The sequence below is a fragment of the Acomys russatus genome, chromosome 8 (genome assembly GCF_903995435.1).
Source record: "Acomys russatus chromosome 8, mAcoRus1.1, whole genome shotgun sequence".
Lineage (NCBI taxonomy): Eukaryota > Metazoa > Chordata > Mammalia > Rodentia > Muridae > Acomys > Acomys russatus.
This window is the reverse complement of record NC_067144.1, coordinates 28,588,609-28,608,012: the sequence shown is the minus strand read 5'-3', so window position 1 is coordinate 28,608,012 and position 19,404 is coordinate 28,588,609. Positions and strand designations below refer to the sequence as shown.

At 37.7% G+C, this 19,404-nt stretch overlaps 1 protein-coding gene and 1 non-coding gene across 2 annotated transcripts in view; one reads left to right on the top strand and one right to left on the bottom strand.

The window, feature by feature from the left end:
- Positions 1 to 2,979: 2,979 nt before the first annotated feature.
- The window catches only part of Atg3 (autophagy related 3), a 33,318-nt gene continuing 16,893 nt past the window's right edge, over positions 2,980 to 19,404 (bottom strand). Inside the window, exons 6-12 of the mRNA XM_051149988.1 lie at positions 14,692 to 14,741; positions 11,985 to 12,066; positions 8,113 to 8,147; positions 7,827 to 7,982; positions 7,010 to 7,137; positions 4,592 to 4,660; positions 2,980 to 3,255 (exon numbers count right to left, since the gene is read on the bottom strand). Coding sequence (XP_051005945.1) covers positions 3,174 to 3,255; positions 4,592 to 4,660; positions 7,010 to 7,137; positions 7,827 to 7,982; positions 8,113 to 8,147; positions 11,985 to 12,066; positions 14,692 to 14,741 — 602 coding nt within the window. The 3' untranslated portion in view covers positions 2,980 to 3,173. The remainder of the gene's footprint in view (positions 3,256 to 4,591; positions 4,661 to 7,009; positions 7,138 to 7,826; positions 7,983 to 8,112; positions 8,148 to 11,984; positions 12,067 to 14,691; positions 14,742 to 19,404) is intronic.
- Positions 14,059 to 14,161, top strand: LOC127193531 (U6 spliceosomal RNA). Its single transcript, XR_007831166.1, has one exon. It is a non-coding gene; the product is annotated as a U6 spliceosomal RNA (small nuclear RNA).

The window sequence follows — 19,404 nt, the reverse complement described above, 5'->3', positions numbered from 1 at the left end:
TTCATTTCCTTAACAACCAGTGGTATAACTGAGTCATATGGCAGTTCTATTTCATTTTTTGAGAAACCTCCAAATTGACTTCCAAGGTAGCTACACTAGTTTTACACAGCTACCACCAATGTATAAAAATGATGCCTTCCCCACATCAATGCCAATATTTGCTGCCATTTGTCATCCTGATCAAGGCCATTCTGACTTTGGTGAGACAGAATCTTAAATAATTTAAGTCTGCATTTCCATGACAGCCTAGAATGCTGAACATTTTTAAAAGTATTTTTTTGTTTGTTTGTTTGTTTTGGAAACTTTCTATTCAGTTTGATCACTTCTTTCAAAGGGGGTTCTATGGGCATGTATGCGTGTGTGTTTGTTTGTGTTGAAGTGTGCATGTGCACACTTACTTAGTTGCTCACAGAGGTTGGACGACAGTGTCAGATCCTCTGGAGTTGAAGTTATAGAAAGGTGTAAGCACCTAATAACGGTGCTGAGAATTGAACACAGATCCTTCATGAGAGCAGCATGTAATCCTAACCTGAGCCATCTCTCCACAAAGCCTACTTTTTAGTTGGGTTGTTTCTTCATGTTTAGATATTGTAGTTCTTTGTATAGTCTAGATACTAGTCATCTGTTAGATATAGTTGACAAGTTTCCTGCCATTCTGTTTGCTGCGTCTTCACTCCATGACAGTCTTCGTTGTTGTACAGAAGTCATCTTCTGTACATGAGATCCTGTCAACTGCTGACTTTGCTTCCCATGTTATTGGAGTCTGCTCACAAAGTCCATACCTCTACCTACAAGTTGAAGCACCTTACTTTATCCTCTAACAGTTTCAGAGCAAACAGAAACAACTTGCAAGTAACTGGATTAAACTGGAAAAAATATTACACTGAAACCACCAGAATCAAGAAGACAAATATTGCACGCTCTGTTATGTGGATTCCAGTCTTGGATCATCTTTATGTTTAACTTGGAGTTCATGTGAAAGCCAGGTAATTACCAAGAGACTACTGGGAGTAGAGACTTTGAGGTAAGAAAATAAAACACAAAATATTAAGGGTGAAAGGTTCAAACGTGGAGGGGGTAGAAGGCTTAACTTAAATGTGCTTTGAACAAGCTATATGAGATATATCTTGCACGCCAACTTGAAAAGTAGAGAAGGTAGAACAGCAGTAGCATAAAAGAATGGAAGCAGGGATCCTGACTTATGGTAGAGAAATCAGAGCAAAGGGATGGGTTAATCATATTAAGGATGCATAAAGAAGCCATATGGAAACCCACTATTTCATAAGCTAATTAAAAAATACAAGGGAGATTCGCAAGATGGCGTCGACCAGTATGCACCATAGCTGATCTACTCTGAGGTGACCAGGGACATGAATGGAGCCACAGACTGCGGGATTTTGAGAACTGTAGGTGAGTGGGGCCCCAAACTCTGCAGACCACCAGTGGGTCTATCCCTGGGACAAGCAACAGCCCGGAGGTGCTAAACGCACACCCCAAACTCTGAAACGGAATCCACAACCAAGCTGCAGCCGGCACATAAAACCCAAACTCACCATTTGGGGAGGGGATTTTCTGGAGCCCCCAACCTGAGGAGTCTCAGCAAATAGGGTGAAACTACCATTGAACCTCTCCATCCACACCACGCCAAACTGCGGAGGTCACCTGCCTAGCCGGAGTGGAAACACAGGTGGTGGGACTCAACAAAAACAGCTAGAGCTGGCGTGTAGCTCGTGCTCCGCGTCCTGGGCCCAATCTGAACCCAGACACAAAGGATTGACCCTGCAAACAGGGGCAGTTAGAAACCAGCGTGGACTGCTCCCACAGCCCAGTGGGATTGCACATGTTTTCGGGAGCTGTGGGTCTTGCTTGCGGCGTCTACCTGCAGACCTAAAGCGAGCTGGGAGCATTCTGGCTGTCACTGGCGGAAAGAGAAGATACAGGGGATTCCAGCAGTCTGAATCGCCATCGTCGCCAGCCGCCCACCCGGGCTGCCAGCACTGAACCGGCACTCCTCAAACAACAGAACCTAGTGGGGTCCACTCTGGCGGGCGCGACAGGACCTCCCTCGATATAGGGAGCCATGGGTCGTGCTTGCAGGGCCCAACTGCTGACCTACAGCAAGCGGGGAGTATACTGACTGTCACTGGCAGAAAGAGAAGATACAGGGGATTCCCGCCAGCGGTCTCAATCTCCATTGTCTGGGAGTGTCCTGGCTTACAGGGGCATGGAAATTGCTGCCTCCTTGGATACTGCCAGTGGCCTGAAACCATATTGTCTCAGGCCCACCAGGCACTGATCCTGTAATCTCCAACAGGCAGATCCTAGCTGGGTCAGCTCCTGCAGACCCAGCAAGAACTCCCAAATTCATGGGAGAGGTTGCACGCTCCTACAGAGTATAGAGGCAGAGCTAAAAGACAGCTGCAGCCCAGAAGATCTGATCCACCTGGGGTCTTGACTACAAAGCAACAGGAAGGACAGGCAGCTGAGATCAACCTACACAACCAGAGAGCTTGTGTGCTGACCTTACTCTAGAGCCCAAAACTGCTGGTCTGAATTACAGCAGTAAGGTGAAAAGGCCCAAACAGAAACGTACTTTGCAAGACTCAGCCTGGAGCCTAAGGTGCTGAGAAAAATCTCTAGGAATAGAACCTGAATCACCTGCCTGGTCCAGGGAAATACTCCATGATCCCCACCGGCAAGGGTACCCTACCTATAATCAGGCATCAACTATCCACTTTCAAACAGGGAAGGTCACTACAAACCACCTCCCAACACCAGAGTCACCAAAATGACAAGAGGACAGTGAAAGAACGCTAACAAAAACCAAAACAGGGAAGGACTAAGAGCAAAAGAGCGCACAGTCTGGCGCGGGGTGCTTTCTAGAGCTAGTTCTGACCCTAGGAGATGTTCAATCCCACTTTGACTCTGCAACTGAGCTCTGACAGGGCAAATCATTCTATAACCTTTTGATGGAAAATGAAAACAGCATTTCACACTTATTTTTATTAAACAAATAAGGCTGGTAGTGGAACAGTTTTTATTTAATGCATAAACATATAGTCCCTTTATTAGAGAAATTATACGTATTGGTAAGTATGGTCAATGGTCACATCTATGTATTAATTCTTTAAAAATCAGAAGCAGTAATTAGGATAGACTCTATGTCCTCTTGACTACATCGTGAAGTGTCTTGTGTAGTCATATTCTATTGTTGGAATGACAGCTTGTACAAATTTCAAAAAAATTAAAAGATACCTGAAGGTCTGTAGCTAAGGAAAATAAGATTTGTAAATAGTGTTTTTCTAAATCCATAGTAACTATTTTATTAATTTATCAAAAAAATCATAAGATCTTCTATTGAGCCTATTAAATTCACCTAGTCATGCACATGTGTGTCTACTTAAGAGAGGTACTCACAACTGCCTGCCTCACTATCTACTTCAATATTTGAATCTGGAAAATCTTAATGAGAAATTAATATATGCTGAATTACTTCAATACTTATAACGTTGTCTGTGTTTAAATCAGTATAAAACCCACTCACTTACTTTGCCTCTTTACTGCTTACAAATTTTCTAGAATTTATATGAACTTAAAACAAAACAACTATGCAAACACTGTAGCAAATGACAAATAAATCAGATGCAAACACTTCATAAGTGACACTTAACCATAGAATGAGCTTTACTGCATTATTCTCATTTAATAAGACAGTGAAGCTTCTTCTTCTACTGTACCTAGAAACACTGTGAGTTTACTTGTCAATAAGCAACAAAATTGTTCTGAATCACCTGTAGCATTCTAAGGTGCTACCTAGCCTTCAACAGAGGGGGAAATGTACAAATTAATGTACATCAAGATTCCAGACATAAGTCCTGTTGGACTGAAAGCTCTTGCTGTCTGTTCCAGTATCAAATCAACCCAAAGTTCCTCTGTGGAAGATGTTTTATTAGCAGCACCCAGGTTATCATACTGTTAAGGCACAGGCAACCTCTGTCTCTCACTGAATGATATAAATCACAAAATTCAATACAAACCTATGTCCAAATTAATTCAGGTTATTTGGCATGTCAATTACTGACTGAATTCTCTCATATGGACACACGTACCTTGGGAGGGCTATGACAAGTTGCTTGGACATTGATACTAATTTGTGTGTCAATAGAAGTATCCACCCTGGAGACTGAGCAGAAAAGCCAGAAATACTTTGCCATAGGAGAAAAATTTTTATGTTATACTTTCTTTTAATTAACCTGTTTAACTTGGATTCTTTGCTTCAAGAAGGCCGCAGGTTGACACAACCTTAACTTTACTGTCACATGATGGGAACATACACTGTGCTAAGTATTACCTCTGTAACAAGGAACAGGTAACTGGCATACACAGATACAAGTCCAGCCACTGAGCATAGTCCACTTTTCATAGTAGAATAATACATCCTAGATAAATTAAATTTTCACTAGGACTTTCATACATGAGGAGCTAAGGCAAACTATAGGTTCTGTCATGAAGGGTACACTAAATTCCACAGTGAACAAGGAAAAATATGTAGAAACCATTTGCTACTAATCATAAACACAGGTAAGGATACATATGAACACCAAGCTCTCCCCCGCCTTCAGCAACTGTCTCAATAATTTTCTTCATCACTTCAGCATGCCTGAAAGGAAACAACAAATCTCATTAGCATGGGCCAACTCAATCAAAATAGGTTTTATTTATAAATAACCCCAAAAAAGCCTATTGTAATTGTAATTACTTTTTAATATAAAATGATGGAACTATAAAATATTCTTTCTCAATTGCTGAGCCATAAGGACACTTTCATTGGAGTGAGCAGCCATTTCTAAAAGTTATAATCATCACAATAAGCACAATGGCTTCCATCAGCTTTCTGATAACGGAGGCAGAAACCACAGGGAAAAACCCTGCCAATGGTAAATGTAAAGCTACTGTTCTTTGCTCTGGAAACATAAACAACAGGGTATGCAAATCAAAAAAGAGAGCCCTATAATCTTATGATTTTACATGTGTGTTATTACTACAGTGTGAGTGTGTGTTTGAATAGGGGTATGTGCACACCATGTGGATGAAGATGAGTATGTGCGTGCCATATACATGTGAGGTCATAGGACAATTTTCAGGACTCTATTCTTTCCTTCCATAGCAGGTTCCAGGCTGTGGAGCAAGAGATTTTTACCAATAAGCCATCTAGCCAGTCCCTTCAATGTCTAAATTTTACCTTAGGAAAAAATTTTATCTGAAGAGTTTACTACAAGCTAAGGACCAGTGCCAAGCTTATATTTTCCCCCTATATTAATGAGTATTATTTATCTGAATCTACATAAAGAATCACTTTGGATTTATATTAGATGGTATTATCTCAAGATTTTTGTCTTATGCAGACACACAGATAATACAAATCTCTCCTATGATGCAAATTGAGGGACATCAAATCAATATGATATATAAGCTAAAAAAAATCAATATATAAAACAAACAGCTCTTCATACATTTCCTAGTTTATACAATGGTATTTCAGGCCTTATAAACAACCCTTCACACAGAGAGAAAGAGCATCAGAAAACAAGAATATATGGACTAGCACAGGTCAAGGCAGCCCCTGGAAAAGCCTAAAAATGTCCCCATTTCTTATATAGGGCTTCAGATTTTTTTAAATCTTATTTCATCCTACTTCATATAATTATTTATTTTATTAAAATGTTTAATCTAATAATTATCAGGTACTTATTTCTTCTCAACAAAATAAAACATGTCACAGACGAGAGGCATATTCTACCCAATTAGCACCTATTAAAACATCAAACAGACTGGCTCTCAGAAATGAACACCTTTAGATAATATAAATTAAAAGTAGGCCACTTGGTGATTATTATAGGCTGTGTTCTCATACATAGAAAGGGAAGACAGAGTAAATCTACCCACATACACTTAGCCTAAGACCTTGCATAGTGTATATAAATGGGGAAACAGGAGAAGAAAATCAAACATGAAACTACAAAATCCCACAACCAATGAATCCCAATGAATTATATTTCAGTGAAATATTAAAATTCTTGATATAAATAAGCTAGAAAACAGAAGCAGGCTTTCCGTGGGGGTAAAAAGTTCAGTAAATAAGAAGGCTGTAAGGTAGGAGGAGAACATCAACAGTTTTTGGCTTTGGTAGTTTTCTGAGGCAGGGTAGCCCAAGATAGGATAGAATTTACAATCCTTCTGCCTCAGCCTCAGAAATTACAAGTGTAAACCACCATGCTTGCCTAGGCAATTTTTTTTCCTTGGAAAAATTCTTACCTAATTTTTCAAGAGATTATCAGCATTTCCATGAGTCTTTTTCAGTAAATCATGAATATTACTTGTTATAAATTACTAATCCAAAGAAACAAGCATGTTAAACCATTTAAAACAAATCATATATCTAGGTTCAGTTTGACTTTACTTGGACACATGAAAACACACTGACATAAAGAAAATGCCAAAGGACAAAATTCACTTGACTTGGGATGGCTAAAGAAAAACTTCCTAAGTGAAGAGAAAAGGAGTATAGGACTCACCTTCTTCTTCCACTAAGAACAAGAGGAGATAAGCAGGCCACCAGAAGCACAAAGTGAACCTTATACTCCACAATCATGTAAAGACGCACTCACAACACTGGATGCCAGTCTAAAAGATGAGTGCAGTGAGTTTACAGCACAACTGCCTAAGCTACTGGCTAAAATGAGAAAGGTCAACAGATCTAGTCTCTCACTAAACACAGAAAACTAAAACAAAAATTTTAATACTACATTTAAAATAAATCAGAGGTGTTTATTTTCCTTTCTCTTAGATATTTACTAAGCACAAGAACATTTCTAAAGATGAAAGAGAATTTCACTTACAAAGTTAAATTTTCTGTTACACATCCCCAAGTAATAAACTCATGAAGCCGACACACACCAACAACATATACACTCTCTCTCTTTCCCCATACACATATGTACACCCAGACCTGCATGGGTGAACTGAACACATAGGAGGTGGTGGGAGATGAGGGTGGTTTTCAATGGTCACTGTTTTCTTCACATGATCTTGACTGATGTCTTCATACATGTGCTCAACTGTTAAAGGCTGCCGTTGCTGAAAGCAGAAAAAATGCTCTGAAACCACTATTTAAGCTTTTGGCCTATACCTGTTTATATACATTTATTCTCTATATCACTTGCAATTTATAATTTCAAATTATTTGGAATGACAAGATTGCTTGAGAAAACATTCTGAACACTAAGGCTCTATAACAGGAGCCAATACTTAAAGTTAAAAAGAAGCCACAAAAAGATGCTAAACATTATAAATTTTTAATAATTTATTCCTTAGGCCCATTTCATTTTTTGCTCCCTTTTGACAGTCACTAAGTGACAAGTTAAGTGAGTTGATCGTATTTTAATTATTCTTTAACTCAATATTAGCAGAATAAAAAATGGTAAGGGAAATAGCATATGACACAATCATTTTGTAAATGTTTACGTACACCACAGATGTAATCTTGACAAAATATAAGGAACTATACAGAGTGCAACTTCCTGCATTTTGAAGTGATAAACTTAGAGGAAAAGAGTCAGTATGCAAGATGTCATTTGTATTTAATACTCAGCACTGTCACACTAAATAGTTTATTCTAAATGTGAAACAAGTTCAATAATCATAAAACTGCAAAAAATGACTTCAAAAATGTAAAAGACCGTATGTACTCATGGATCTAATAAGGAAATTGAATTAAATCCACCAAGTTAAGTTGGTATTTACTTTCTATTTCTTTGTATCTTTACCTCATCATAGCCAAACAACCATAGCCGTGGTGTCTGATAATATTTGTCATACGTGATGTACAGGTCATAAGTTCTCGTTTGCAAAATAGCATCTTCTCCTCCAGCATCAGCTTTAGCTTTACAAGCCTCCACTACCTTCCTTGTGTCTAGAGTGGCCTGCCACACAACCATGGAAAAATATTTAGAGCCGTTAAAAATTATTCTGTAAGACCATTATCATTATAAAAACATTAACTCCCAAGTTCATTGAGAAAAATTATCTTAAAAACACATCAAATTTACAAACCTCATCTGTTTCCAACAATCCACTCTCTTCATATTCTTATATGAAAAAGAAAAAAAAACATTAGCTGAGTTAAACTTACAGTTTCAAGCTTAATCTTTTTAGTTTGATATATTATCAGCAAAGTAGCTAGAGCTTTTCTTTCTTTTTGAAATTTAGTAGACAGATTTGCTCTCACTATAGAACTTACAAACTCAGTGTAAGATTTTTCTATTCTTCTTATCATATCACGGGCTTTCACCTTAGCACTTAAAGTACTTTCCAGGCACTCTCAGACATGCCCTTTGAGGCCATTACTAAGTAAATAAGCCTTACTTGAACACAAGCACTGTGAAAGCATGACAACAGCCTCGATGTCTGTGATGTTTACAAGGGACAGCTAAACAACACACAGCATAAATACAGTGGACAAAGGGATGACTTATATATCATGGATAAAAGACACTGGGCGGCATAAAATGTCATGGTTTTACTCAGAAAGCATATAATTTAAAGGTTAAAACTGTCCCATTTCTGGAATTAATTTCACATTCAATATTCTCAAGCCACAGCTAATTGCAGGTAACTGACCACTGAAGTCGTTACATGGTAACAACTGTAGCTAGCTGCCTACAATGTGTTCTTTAAAGTTGTGATTTCAGTTTCACTGTGCCTAGAGGTGCATTACTAGTTTCCACCTTAGTGGACGCATAGGCCATTAATAAACCAGTGTAGCTTATTCCTGCACCCTTGGAATACTTACTTTCTTTGACTTTCATTTTCTAACATGTATTCCCTGTGTGCAGACATGAATACCTAACTTTATTTTGCAAATTCACTGGACGACTAATGGGCACTACAAATCGTATATGTAAAACTGACCTGACTCCTTTAAAGCTAATTGCTCTCAGTTAAAGGCATTTCTGCAGATATTCATGTCAAAATAATTTAGTCACATTTGACTACCTTGTCTTTCACATTTCACATATCATCAAGCATCAAATCTCTTTGGTTCCATCCACAAAATATTCCCAGAATTTTGTTTCTCACTGCTACCAATGTTACGAACTTAGTTACTAATTTTTTAATTTTTAATTTATTTATTTTGCCTATGTTATAAAAAAGAGCTTCCTATTGTCTTTTTTTCTTTTACTATACTTGTTCATCCACTTGACTGCACATGGAACTAACTAAAACCGAAATGGCTGGGCACACCTGTGAGAGATTTTTTTTTCCTAATTAAATACCTCCTAATCCATATCTTTGAGGTGGGAAGACACACCTTTAATCTGAGTCACACCTTCTGCTGACAGCCTATATAAAGGAAGCCGCTTCCTTTTGCCTGCTTGTTCTTACCCTCACTAGCAAGCCCATTCCTTCACTGGCACGGGAGCCTACTTCACCAGGATTCTGATGTTCGCTGAAGATAAGCTGAGACATGCAGCCTCATGAACTGAACTGGATTCTTGGCTCTTCTGTTCATAGGCAGCCATTGTTGGGTTAGCTGGACTAGCCTGTAAGTCATTCCAATAGATCTTCTGTGTGTGTGTAGATTTTCATTCTATCTATCTATATAATCTATCTATCCATTACCTACCTACCTGTCCCCTTTATAATATAAACACACATATGTGCGCATATATGCATATGTACATATATATATATATATGTATGTATATATATATATATATATATATATATGTTCTGTAAGTTCTGTTACTCTATAGAACCTTGACCAATACAACCCCCAATTTTATAGTCACATTGATTCTGTTAATATGTTAACTAGTCATTTTACTTAGAAAACTGCTTCAGTAGCTTCTACTCTTCAGTTAGGACACTGTACCATCTGGCTTCCAGGTACTGTTCTGACTCCACGCTCTACTATCTTCTTACTCCTCCCTAGCTCTGGAATACTTTATGTAAGCCACATACGCTCCCAGCTCAAGACCTTTGCAGTCCTCTCCAACATAACCAGCCTGTTTACCAACTTCACTGCAAGTATAGTCTCAAAATATTTTCCTTGATCAACTTAGCAAAATATTGAAATAGTATTCCCCAAGACACCACAGTCTCTTGTCTCGCCTTTCTTAACACCGAAAACACCTAACACATTATATATTTCATTTTATCTATTTTCTGTTTTATTACCTAATTTAAACTGGAATCCAAGAGATCATGTCTGTTTCTCCAGCACTAAACTATATCTCAATACATATTTGAAAAATATGAATGTGAGGTCTCAAGAGTAACAATGACACAGTAATACTTAACAGGTGTACAAACTAATAAAAGGCCTAACGGAAGATATAAAGGTTAAAGAAGAAAAATCAATGTCATAGAAATAAAGTGAGGAAAAAAATAAGAGGATGTGTTTAACACAATCAAACAATACAGAGACATTAAATACTAAATATTTAACAAGAAAGTCATGGCATGGTAATAGAAATTCCTTTACCTGTTTTTAACTATCTGAGACTTCATTTCTATTAAATATTAATTAAAGAGAAGGTGCTGGAGAGGTGGCTCAATGGTTAGGGGTACTGGCTGCTCTTGCAGAAGACCAGGGCTTGATTTCCTGTACTGTATGGTGGCTCACAATTTATCCATAACTGTAGTTCCAAGGGATCCAACACCCTTTTCTAATCCCCATGGGAACTTCATGAACATGATGCACATTCATACATGCAAGCAAAACACTCATACACATAAAATAAATAAATATAAAAAGATAAAGTGGAAATTTTGAATAGTCATGTATTTGGAAGGAATTCTATTACTCCATTATACTTTGGATCTGAACCACCGTCCAATACAGGCTCGTGTTTTGAGTGCTTCCTTCTGACAGCAGTGTTTTGGGAGGCTGTGACACCTTGAAGAGGTAGGGCTTCTTTGAGGAATAAGTCAGCAGGAGTGGGTTTCTGAACGCTAGAGCTTCATCCTAGTCTGCTGCGCGTGAACAGCCGTTTGCCACATGTTCCTTGCATCATTAACAGGGTCAGCTCCACCATGTCTTTCCCACTAATGATGAGCTGAAAGCTTTCAAAGCTGAACCAAGCTACATCTTTCCTCCTGTGCTTCTGTCATCTATCATGCTGATGTGAACGTAACTACAACAGCATCCTGTTAGAATGGTTGTTGTTGCTCCTTTGTAATAATGATTCCTTAATATACTCCCTTGCTCTTTCAAATTCATGCCTCTTTTCTCATTAACTGCTGTTCTTGCATGCAGCAAAAACTATAAATATCAAAATATAAACTGCTTTTATATTATCTTTCTCCCCTGCCCCGCCCCACACACTTTGGTAATATTTCCCAAGTATGAGTTGTGTGAGTTGTTTTGTACATGAGGATTCTTATTTCAAAATCTAAAGGAACAAAAGGGGATTCTGCAAAGCTCCAATGTCCCCATTAAGACTCGCTGTCTTACGCAGGCACGACACACACCTGTAGTCCCATTACTCACAAGGCTGAGGCAGTAGGGCCCATGACTATTAGGGCAGTTCCTGTTTTAAAACAAAACAACAAAACTACCATCTTTCTAGGTCTAAAAGCACAGGACTGCAGTCCTAACACTTAGAAGCCTGAGTGGGAGAATTTCTTGACCCCACATGTTTTAAACCCTCTAAGATAATATAAGAAGATGCTGTCTATGCATCTTTCAGAATTTATGACTAATAGTCCTAGTAGAAATATGCTCTCAAAATCATGTTCTAAGTAAAACAGAAGAATCTGAAATCAAAGTAAGATTTATTCTGCCCTGATAAAATTTAAAATAAACAAAATATTCACAAAGCTCTTAAATACTACACCAACAGAAGGGAATTCTTATTCCATGTGAAATATTCTAGAATCCACAGTCTAAAGGAATTAAAGCAAATCTAAAACAGTAATACCTTCCATGTCTGCAGCTTCCCCTTCATCTTCCTCTTCTTCCTCATCACACAATGCTGAGCAATCTTGGAGTTTTATACTGTCCTTTGAAATAAATTAGACTTAAGTTATGCAAGTGTATGCTCATTAGTTCAAACATTAAACATACTTAACAGGAACTTTTATAGCAGTATTTATTGTCTTTACAAGCATTACTGGACAGCCCATCACACACACTGGTGATGCAAGGTGAAGAAAACAGGCAGTGTCCTCCCTCTGACTGACCGCCTGTGCTGGTTCTGTGAATGGTTTTAAAACTGATGAGGACACATTCTGAGAAGTCACTCTTAGATGACCTCATCAATGTAAGGCCGTAGAGTGTAACTAAGGAAGTCTTGACATTACCAGAGGGCACCACCTTACAAAAACTCAAGCATTAGTTAGTGTGGTCATCCTCATAAACATTCACGCTAAACACTGAGCACAATGATAACTAACCACTGTCAAAATAAATGTCATCTAATCAACAGTTTATGCCCCCTAGAAATTCACACACCGATGACAAAGCCATAATAAACCACTGGAAGTAATATGCTAAGTGCTGTGACTGAGAATGATGGCATTGTAATAGGTACTAAAGTCATCTTAGGTAACCATTTCAAAGTCTTTCCAACTAAACTCCCATTACAATAGTACATACTTTATTAAACATTTATTTTGTGTGTAAACACATAGGTATGGAAGTCAGGGGACAATTTCTAGGAATTGGTTCTCTCCTTCCACCATGTGGCTCCTGGAGATTAAATTCAGGCGGCCAGACCTGACACTAAGCACATTTACCCACTGAGTCATCGTACAAGCCTCAAAGAGTACTTCTACTGTTAACTAGTTCACTGATATTCAAAATTAGTTCAAAGTTATATTAACCTGCCTATTTACAATTTAAACAAAACCCATATATTTATAAGCTAAATATATTGATAAGTTAAGATGAAGTTATAAAGCATTATTATATTCTAATTTACTAATAATATCCTAGGCTGAATTGATCAAAAGTTATCAGATCTTATAATTATATCATTATTTTCATTCAATTTGTTAGTAATATTATCTAAGAAAGAATAATGAGCCTACTTAGGGGTTATTTACCATTAGAAACAAATCAAATATATTCCTATTAAATTTAAAATGTAAACCAAGGAAGATAATTATTTCATGAACTGTATCTGACATTGATACAATAGGGTAGAAATGAACACTTGGATTCAGATGGAGAATATTCTAAGGACTAAATTATTTTAAAAAACCATAAATTCTAAACAATTAATTATAGAAGGCATACACCTAGTTAAAAAATTAGTACACCTCTTCCTCCTTTAGAACAAGAAACTTCGGTATCAAAATAACCATTACTGTATTTGTTTAAATATTTTTTTAGGCAGGCTTGCTGGCTTAAAATAGATAATTACAGCTACCTGGGAAGCCATAGCTTCTTACCGCTATGGCAGGAAGAACTCAGCCTCAAAGTATCTTTGGGCTACATAGCAAGTTGTAGGCCAACACAGGTGACTTAGTGAAACCCTGTCTCAAAAACAGAGTAAAAAGGGAAGCAGCTCGGCAGTATACCACTTGCCTAGCACTTGGGAGGCAGGCGCAAGGTTCCACATCAATTCTCCGGGTACAAAACAAACAAAACACCAACCATATTACTTTGCCATCTGTCATTACAAATCTGAAGTAGACACAATAATAGCCAAAATAAACAATATGTTCTGAAGCAACAAAACCATCTGTGAGATTTCTTTTTGGTCATAGTTCTCAAAATTGGAAATTCAAAAGGATAAATTCCTAAGGCAATGAACCATTACTCCCAAATAAAAAAGTATTATTTTACTTTCCTATCCTTTAAGTTTTAGGGAACAAGTTCCAAAAGATACAGTGAGAAAAACACACCAGAAAAGCCTTACATTAGTAATTTCTGTAAGGAATGTTTCCTAAAAGCACTGGGGACACAGTAGTTCTAGCCAAATAGTTTACCTCTGACAGATCTGACTATTAAAAAATTGAGAACACACAAAAGAGAAAGATTGAGGAAAAATATTTCAGCATCACATATATTAAAACTGGAACAACACAAAGAAAATTTATATGATTCCTATGTAAGGATGATATGGAAATTAATGAAGCATTCCATATTTTTTCATTTGTTAAAGTGGTAGTGCAGACTTTTAACCCCAGCACTCAGGAGGCAGAGGCATGTCGATCTCTGTGAGTTAGAAGACAGACTGGTTGGTCTACAGAGTAAGTTCTAGGACAGCCAGGGCTACACAGAGAAACCCTGTCTCAGAGAGGGGGAATTGCAGGTATTCTATATTTTTTTCATAGCACTTCAAACAATCATATAAAAATATGAAGAGAGATGAAATCAATCTGGGAAAAGATCTAATACATCTAACCTAAGCCAAAAATATATTAGCACAAAAGCTTCACCATTATATATACATCTACTCGTACCAGTTACAAGCCTGACTATCTGAGTTCCATCCCCAGGGCCCACGTGACAGGAGGAGAGAACCAGCTCTCCAAGTTACCCATCAGACTTCCACATGCTTGCTGGGAAACACACACATGCACATACACACACTCAAAGTAGACAAAGAAATACAATTTAAAATTTATATATAGGCAAAAAGTATGGTAGTCACTAACTTTAAAAATGTTAAGCAATACCTTAGTTTCCAGTGTAATCTCCTTAACTGCTTCAGTAATTCCTGTGATGCCTGTTTAAAATTCAGGAAAAAAAAAAAAAAAAAAAAAACTAAAATTAAGCCAAAAGCATTCCATTTACTTGAATAAAACATTTATTTAAATTCTCACAACTCTGAAGTAGGTATATCTTGATGGAATCTTTACAAATGAATTTTTACAAATAATCTCAGAGGTACCTCCAAATTCCAAAAGGTACCTCAAAAACAAAGCAAAAAGAACTCTAATTTAAAATTTTTCCTATATTACCATGACTTGTCCTATGAAATCACTCATTTACTATTCTTCATTTGCATTTTATCACAGTGCACTAAGATCAAGAGATTATATGATATTTGCATGTTAATTAACCCTGCATCAAAATTAGGTTTGGGTTGTGTTGATATACTATTTGCTTCAAAATCTCAGCCATCTGGATGTAATAAGAACACACCACACCCTTACGGACTTTTTACTTTACCAAGTATTTCCACATCTTATTAATCCTTACAAACTCCAACCATAAAAAGGAGTAACAATTTCTCCATATGAAGAAATGAAGCTAACAGACAGGTTAAATGAGCTTACAGCAGTTAGGAAGTTGGGATTAAAGTTCATATAAAGAGACCTTGGTTAATTACTCTCACTGTATTCATTGGGTAAATCCTCAGAAGCCCCTTGTTACGGAAAAGTATAATGCAGATAAGCAACAGCACCACACCACGGCCATGGTATTCTAGTCCCAAGCACCTATCAGGGTTTTGAAATGGACACTTTAACCAGTATGGGAAAGTCAGTAAGATGAGAGTACTCAACATTACTACAGTTCAAAAAATCCTAAATTCAAAATGTATTTTGCTAGTAAGTCAAACATATTTTCTTAATCTAAAACTGGCATGCCTTTCACATTCCTAAACCAAAGGATGACAAGCTCACCTTCACAAATGGAAGATGGCACACTCCAAAGACCAGCACTACAAGTCTTTTATCTCATAGCAGTTTGACTATCATCCTACAATAGATATGATCAATCAAGATGGTAAAACCCAAATCTTAGCCAATCAAACCACTAATAGAAAATTATTTATTGAACATAAAAAGAAACCCCCATTAATCTACAAAAATATAGTAATGTAGTCAATCAGTCAAAACATAATAATGTAGTAGTGTCCTATTCAATCCAACCACAAGGCACTGGCTGAAGAAGCTCCTCTCTGCAGTGGGAAACAGTCATGAAGAGACTCATGAAGGTCAAAGGGCTAAAACTTAGTGACTATTAGGTGCTCAGCCTTCAATATGACACCTTTATCAACACTCCCAATGCTCAGGGAACTTCAGGGAAGTGGCAGGAAGAAAGGAAAAGCTGGTGGCTGGGAAGGAATGCGAAGGGAAGCTGCATTCTGGACATGACATAGATAATGCACTCATAAATTCAGAGCATCTGTGATTATCTGCATAAAACCTACATAAGATTGAGCCACTCAACCTTACAGCATGGAAAGCTGCTCATGGGGTCCCACCCCAGGTAAGTACTAATGGTGGTAATGGCCACTTACGGAGATGGAGTAAAGTGTTTGTTTGTTTGTTTGTTTGTTTGATTTGGAGGGAGGTGCCACTGGTGGGTTGCCCAAGCAACCCACATCCATGAGCCCACATCCATGCACATTTAGCCTACACTAACTGGACTCAGTGAAGTTATTTAAAAAGAAAAAAAAAAAAAATGGCAATGGGGGGAGAGTTGACTTAAGAGGTTAAGAGCACTGATTAGTCTTCAGAAGATCCAGGTTAGGCTCAGAGCACACACATGGTAACTAACAACTATTTGTTACTCCTGTTCTAGGGAATCCAATACTCTTTCTTCTGGCTTCCCCAGACACTCCACTGTGTGCACACAATGCCAACAAGACACTCATGCACATAAAAATAAAAGTAACATAGTCATCCTGGTTATTGTTATAATAGACATATATCTGGTCAAAAACTAGTCCACGGATTGTGTTGAAGGTACTTTTTAAGAGATTTTGAATAAATTTTATAACCAGTATTAAATAAAGCAGATCACCCTTCAAAAAATAGGTGGACCACCTAGGCCACAGACAGCAGAAGTGAGCTGCTCACTGTCCCTGAACTCCATCTTCAAGCCCATGGCTCTGCCTCCTTCCCAAGAGGACTGCCAGATCCCTGAAACATAAAGGTTAGACCCCTCCCTGCCAATCCCCCTCCCCTGCCTGCTGCATTCACCTGGGGCACAAATAGCAGAGGTGAGCTACATGCTGTCCCTGGAGCTCCAACCTCCAGCCCACAGCTCTGTCTGCCTTCCTGAGGAGGCCTGCTGGGTTCCAGGAAAATTCAGGTACACCAGGGGCACGGTAAGCAGAGTTGAGCAGCATGCTGTTGCCTGAGCTCTGCAGTCAGGCCCATGGCTGTTTGCCTTCCTGAGGAGGCCTGCTGGCACCAGAAACATACAGCCAACACCAGGGACAACCAGATGGCTAAAGACTAGCATAAGAACACAATTAACAAGAGCCAGGGCAATATGGCACTAACAGAGCCCAACTATGCTACTACTACAAGTCCTGGATATCCTAACATAGCTAAAGCAAAAGAAGATGACCTCAAATAAAATTATATTAATATGATACAAGCCTTTAAAGAGGAAATGAGTAAACCCATTAAAGAAATAAATGAAAATACAATCAAACACGTGAAGGAAATAAATAAAACTGTTCAAGACCAGACAATGTAAATAGAAGCAATAAAGAAAACACAAACTAAGGGAATCCTGGAAATGGAAAACCTAGGGAAGAGAACAAGAACTACAGACACAAGCATCACCAACACAATACAATAGATGGAAGAGAAAATGTCAGGCATAGAAGATACAAGTGAAATCTTACATAAGTCAAAGAAAATGTTAAATCGAAAAAGTCCCTGACACAAAACATCCAAGAAATCTGAGACACTGTGAAAAGACCAAACCTAACACCCACACTACCAACAACAAGATCAAAACAGCAGGGCTTAGTAATCATTGGTCATTAATATCGTTCAACATCAATGGACTTAATTCCCCAATAAAAAGACACAGGCTAACAGAACGAATGTGAAAACAGGATCCATCATTCTGCTACATACAAGAAACACACAGAAAGATAGACATTACCTCAGAATAATGGGCTGGAAAAAGGTTTTCTAAGCACACAGACCCAAGAAGAAAGCTGGAGTACCCATTCTAATATCTAACAAAATAGACTTTCAACCAAAATTAATCAAAAGAGATGAGGAAAGACACTTCATACTCAAAGGAAAAATCCACCAAGATGACAGCTCAACTCTGAGCATCTACACCCCAAGTGTAAGGATACCCACATTCATAAAAGGAACATTACGAAAGATTAAACCACACATGAAACCCCACTTATTAATAGTGGGAGACCTCAACACCCCTCTCACCCATGGGCAGGTCATGGAGGCTGAAACTAAACAGAGCAATAATTAAAGTAACATGTTATCAAATGGACATAACAGATATCTACAGAACATTTCACCTAAACACAAAAGACTATGTCTTCTCACCCCATCACAGAGCCTTCTCCAAAACTGACCACAAAGTCAGTCACAAAGCAATCCTCAAAAGATACAGGAAAATTGCAATAACCCCTTGTATCTTATCAGATTGCCATGAATTAAAGATGGATTTCAACAACAGAAACAACAAAAAGCCTACAAACTCATGAAAAGTGAACAATTATCTACTTAATGACCACTGGGACAAGAAAGAAATAGAAACAAAGACTTTCTAGAATTCAATGAAAACAAAGGCACAACATATCCAAACTTATGTGACACATTGAAAGCAGTGCTAAGAGAAAAATTCATAGCACTAAGTGCCTTCATAAAGAAATTGGCAAGCTCTCATACTTGCAACTTAATAGCAAACCTGACAGCTTCTAAAACAGAAAGAAGCAAACACACCCAAGAGGAGTCATGGTAGGAAACAATCAAACTCAGGGCTGAAATAAATAAATTAGAAACAAATAGACTAATACAAAGAATCAACAAAACCAAGAGCTGGTTCTTTGAGAAAAGCAACAAGATAGACAAACCCTTATCTAAAGTAACTGAAAGGCAGAGAGAGAATATCCAAATTAACAAAATCAGAAATGAAAAGGAGGAATTAACAATAGAAAGTAAGGAAATCCAGACTCATTAGATCTTACTTCAAAAGCTTGTACTCCACTACATGAAAGGGAGATTTTCTTGATATATTCTACTTATCATAGTTAAATTGAGATCAGGTAAATAAGTTAAATAGTCTTATAACCTCTAAGGAAATAGAAGCAGTCATTAAAATTCTCCCAACCAATAAAAATAAAAAACATAAATCCCAGGGCCAAAGGGTTTCAGTACAAAATTCTACCATACTTTCAAAGAGCTAATATAAATACTCCTGAAACTATTCCACAAAAAGAAAACAGTAGGAACACTGCCAAACTCATTCTGAGACCAGAGTCAGCCAGATACCTAAACTACACAAAGACTCAAGAAAGAAAGACAATTTCAGAGCAATTTCCCTTATGAACATTGATGTGAAAATACTCAGTAAAATACTCGCAAATGGAATCCAACATCAAAAACATCATCCATCATGATCAAGTAGGTTTCAACCCAGAGATGCAGGGATGGTTCAATATATGA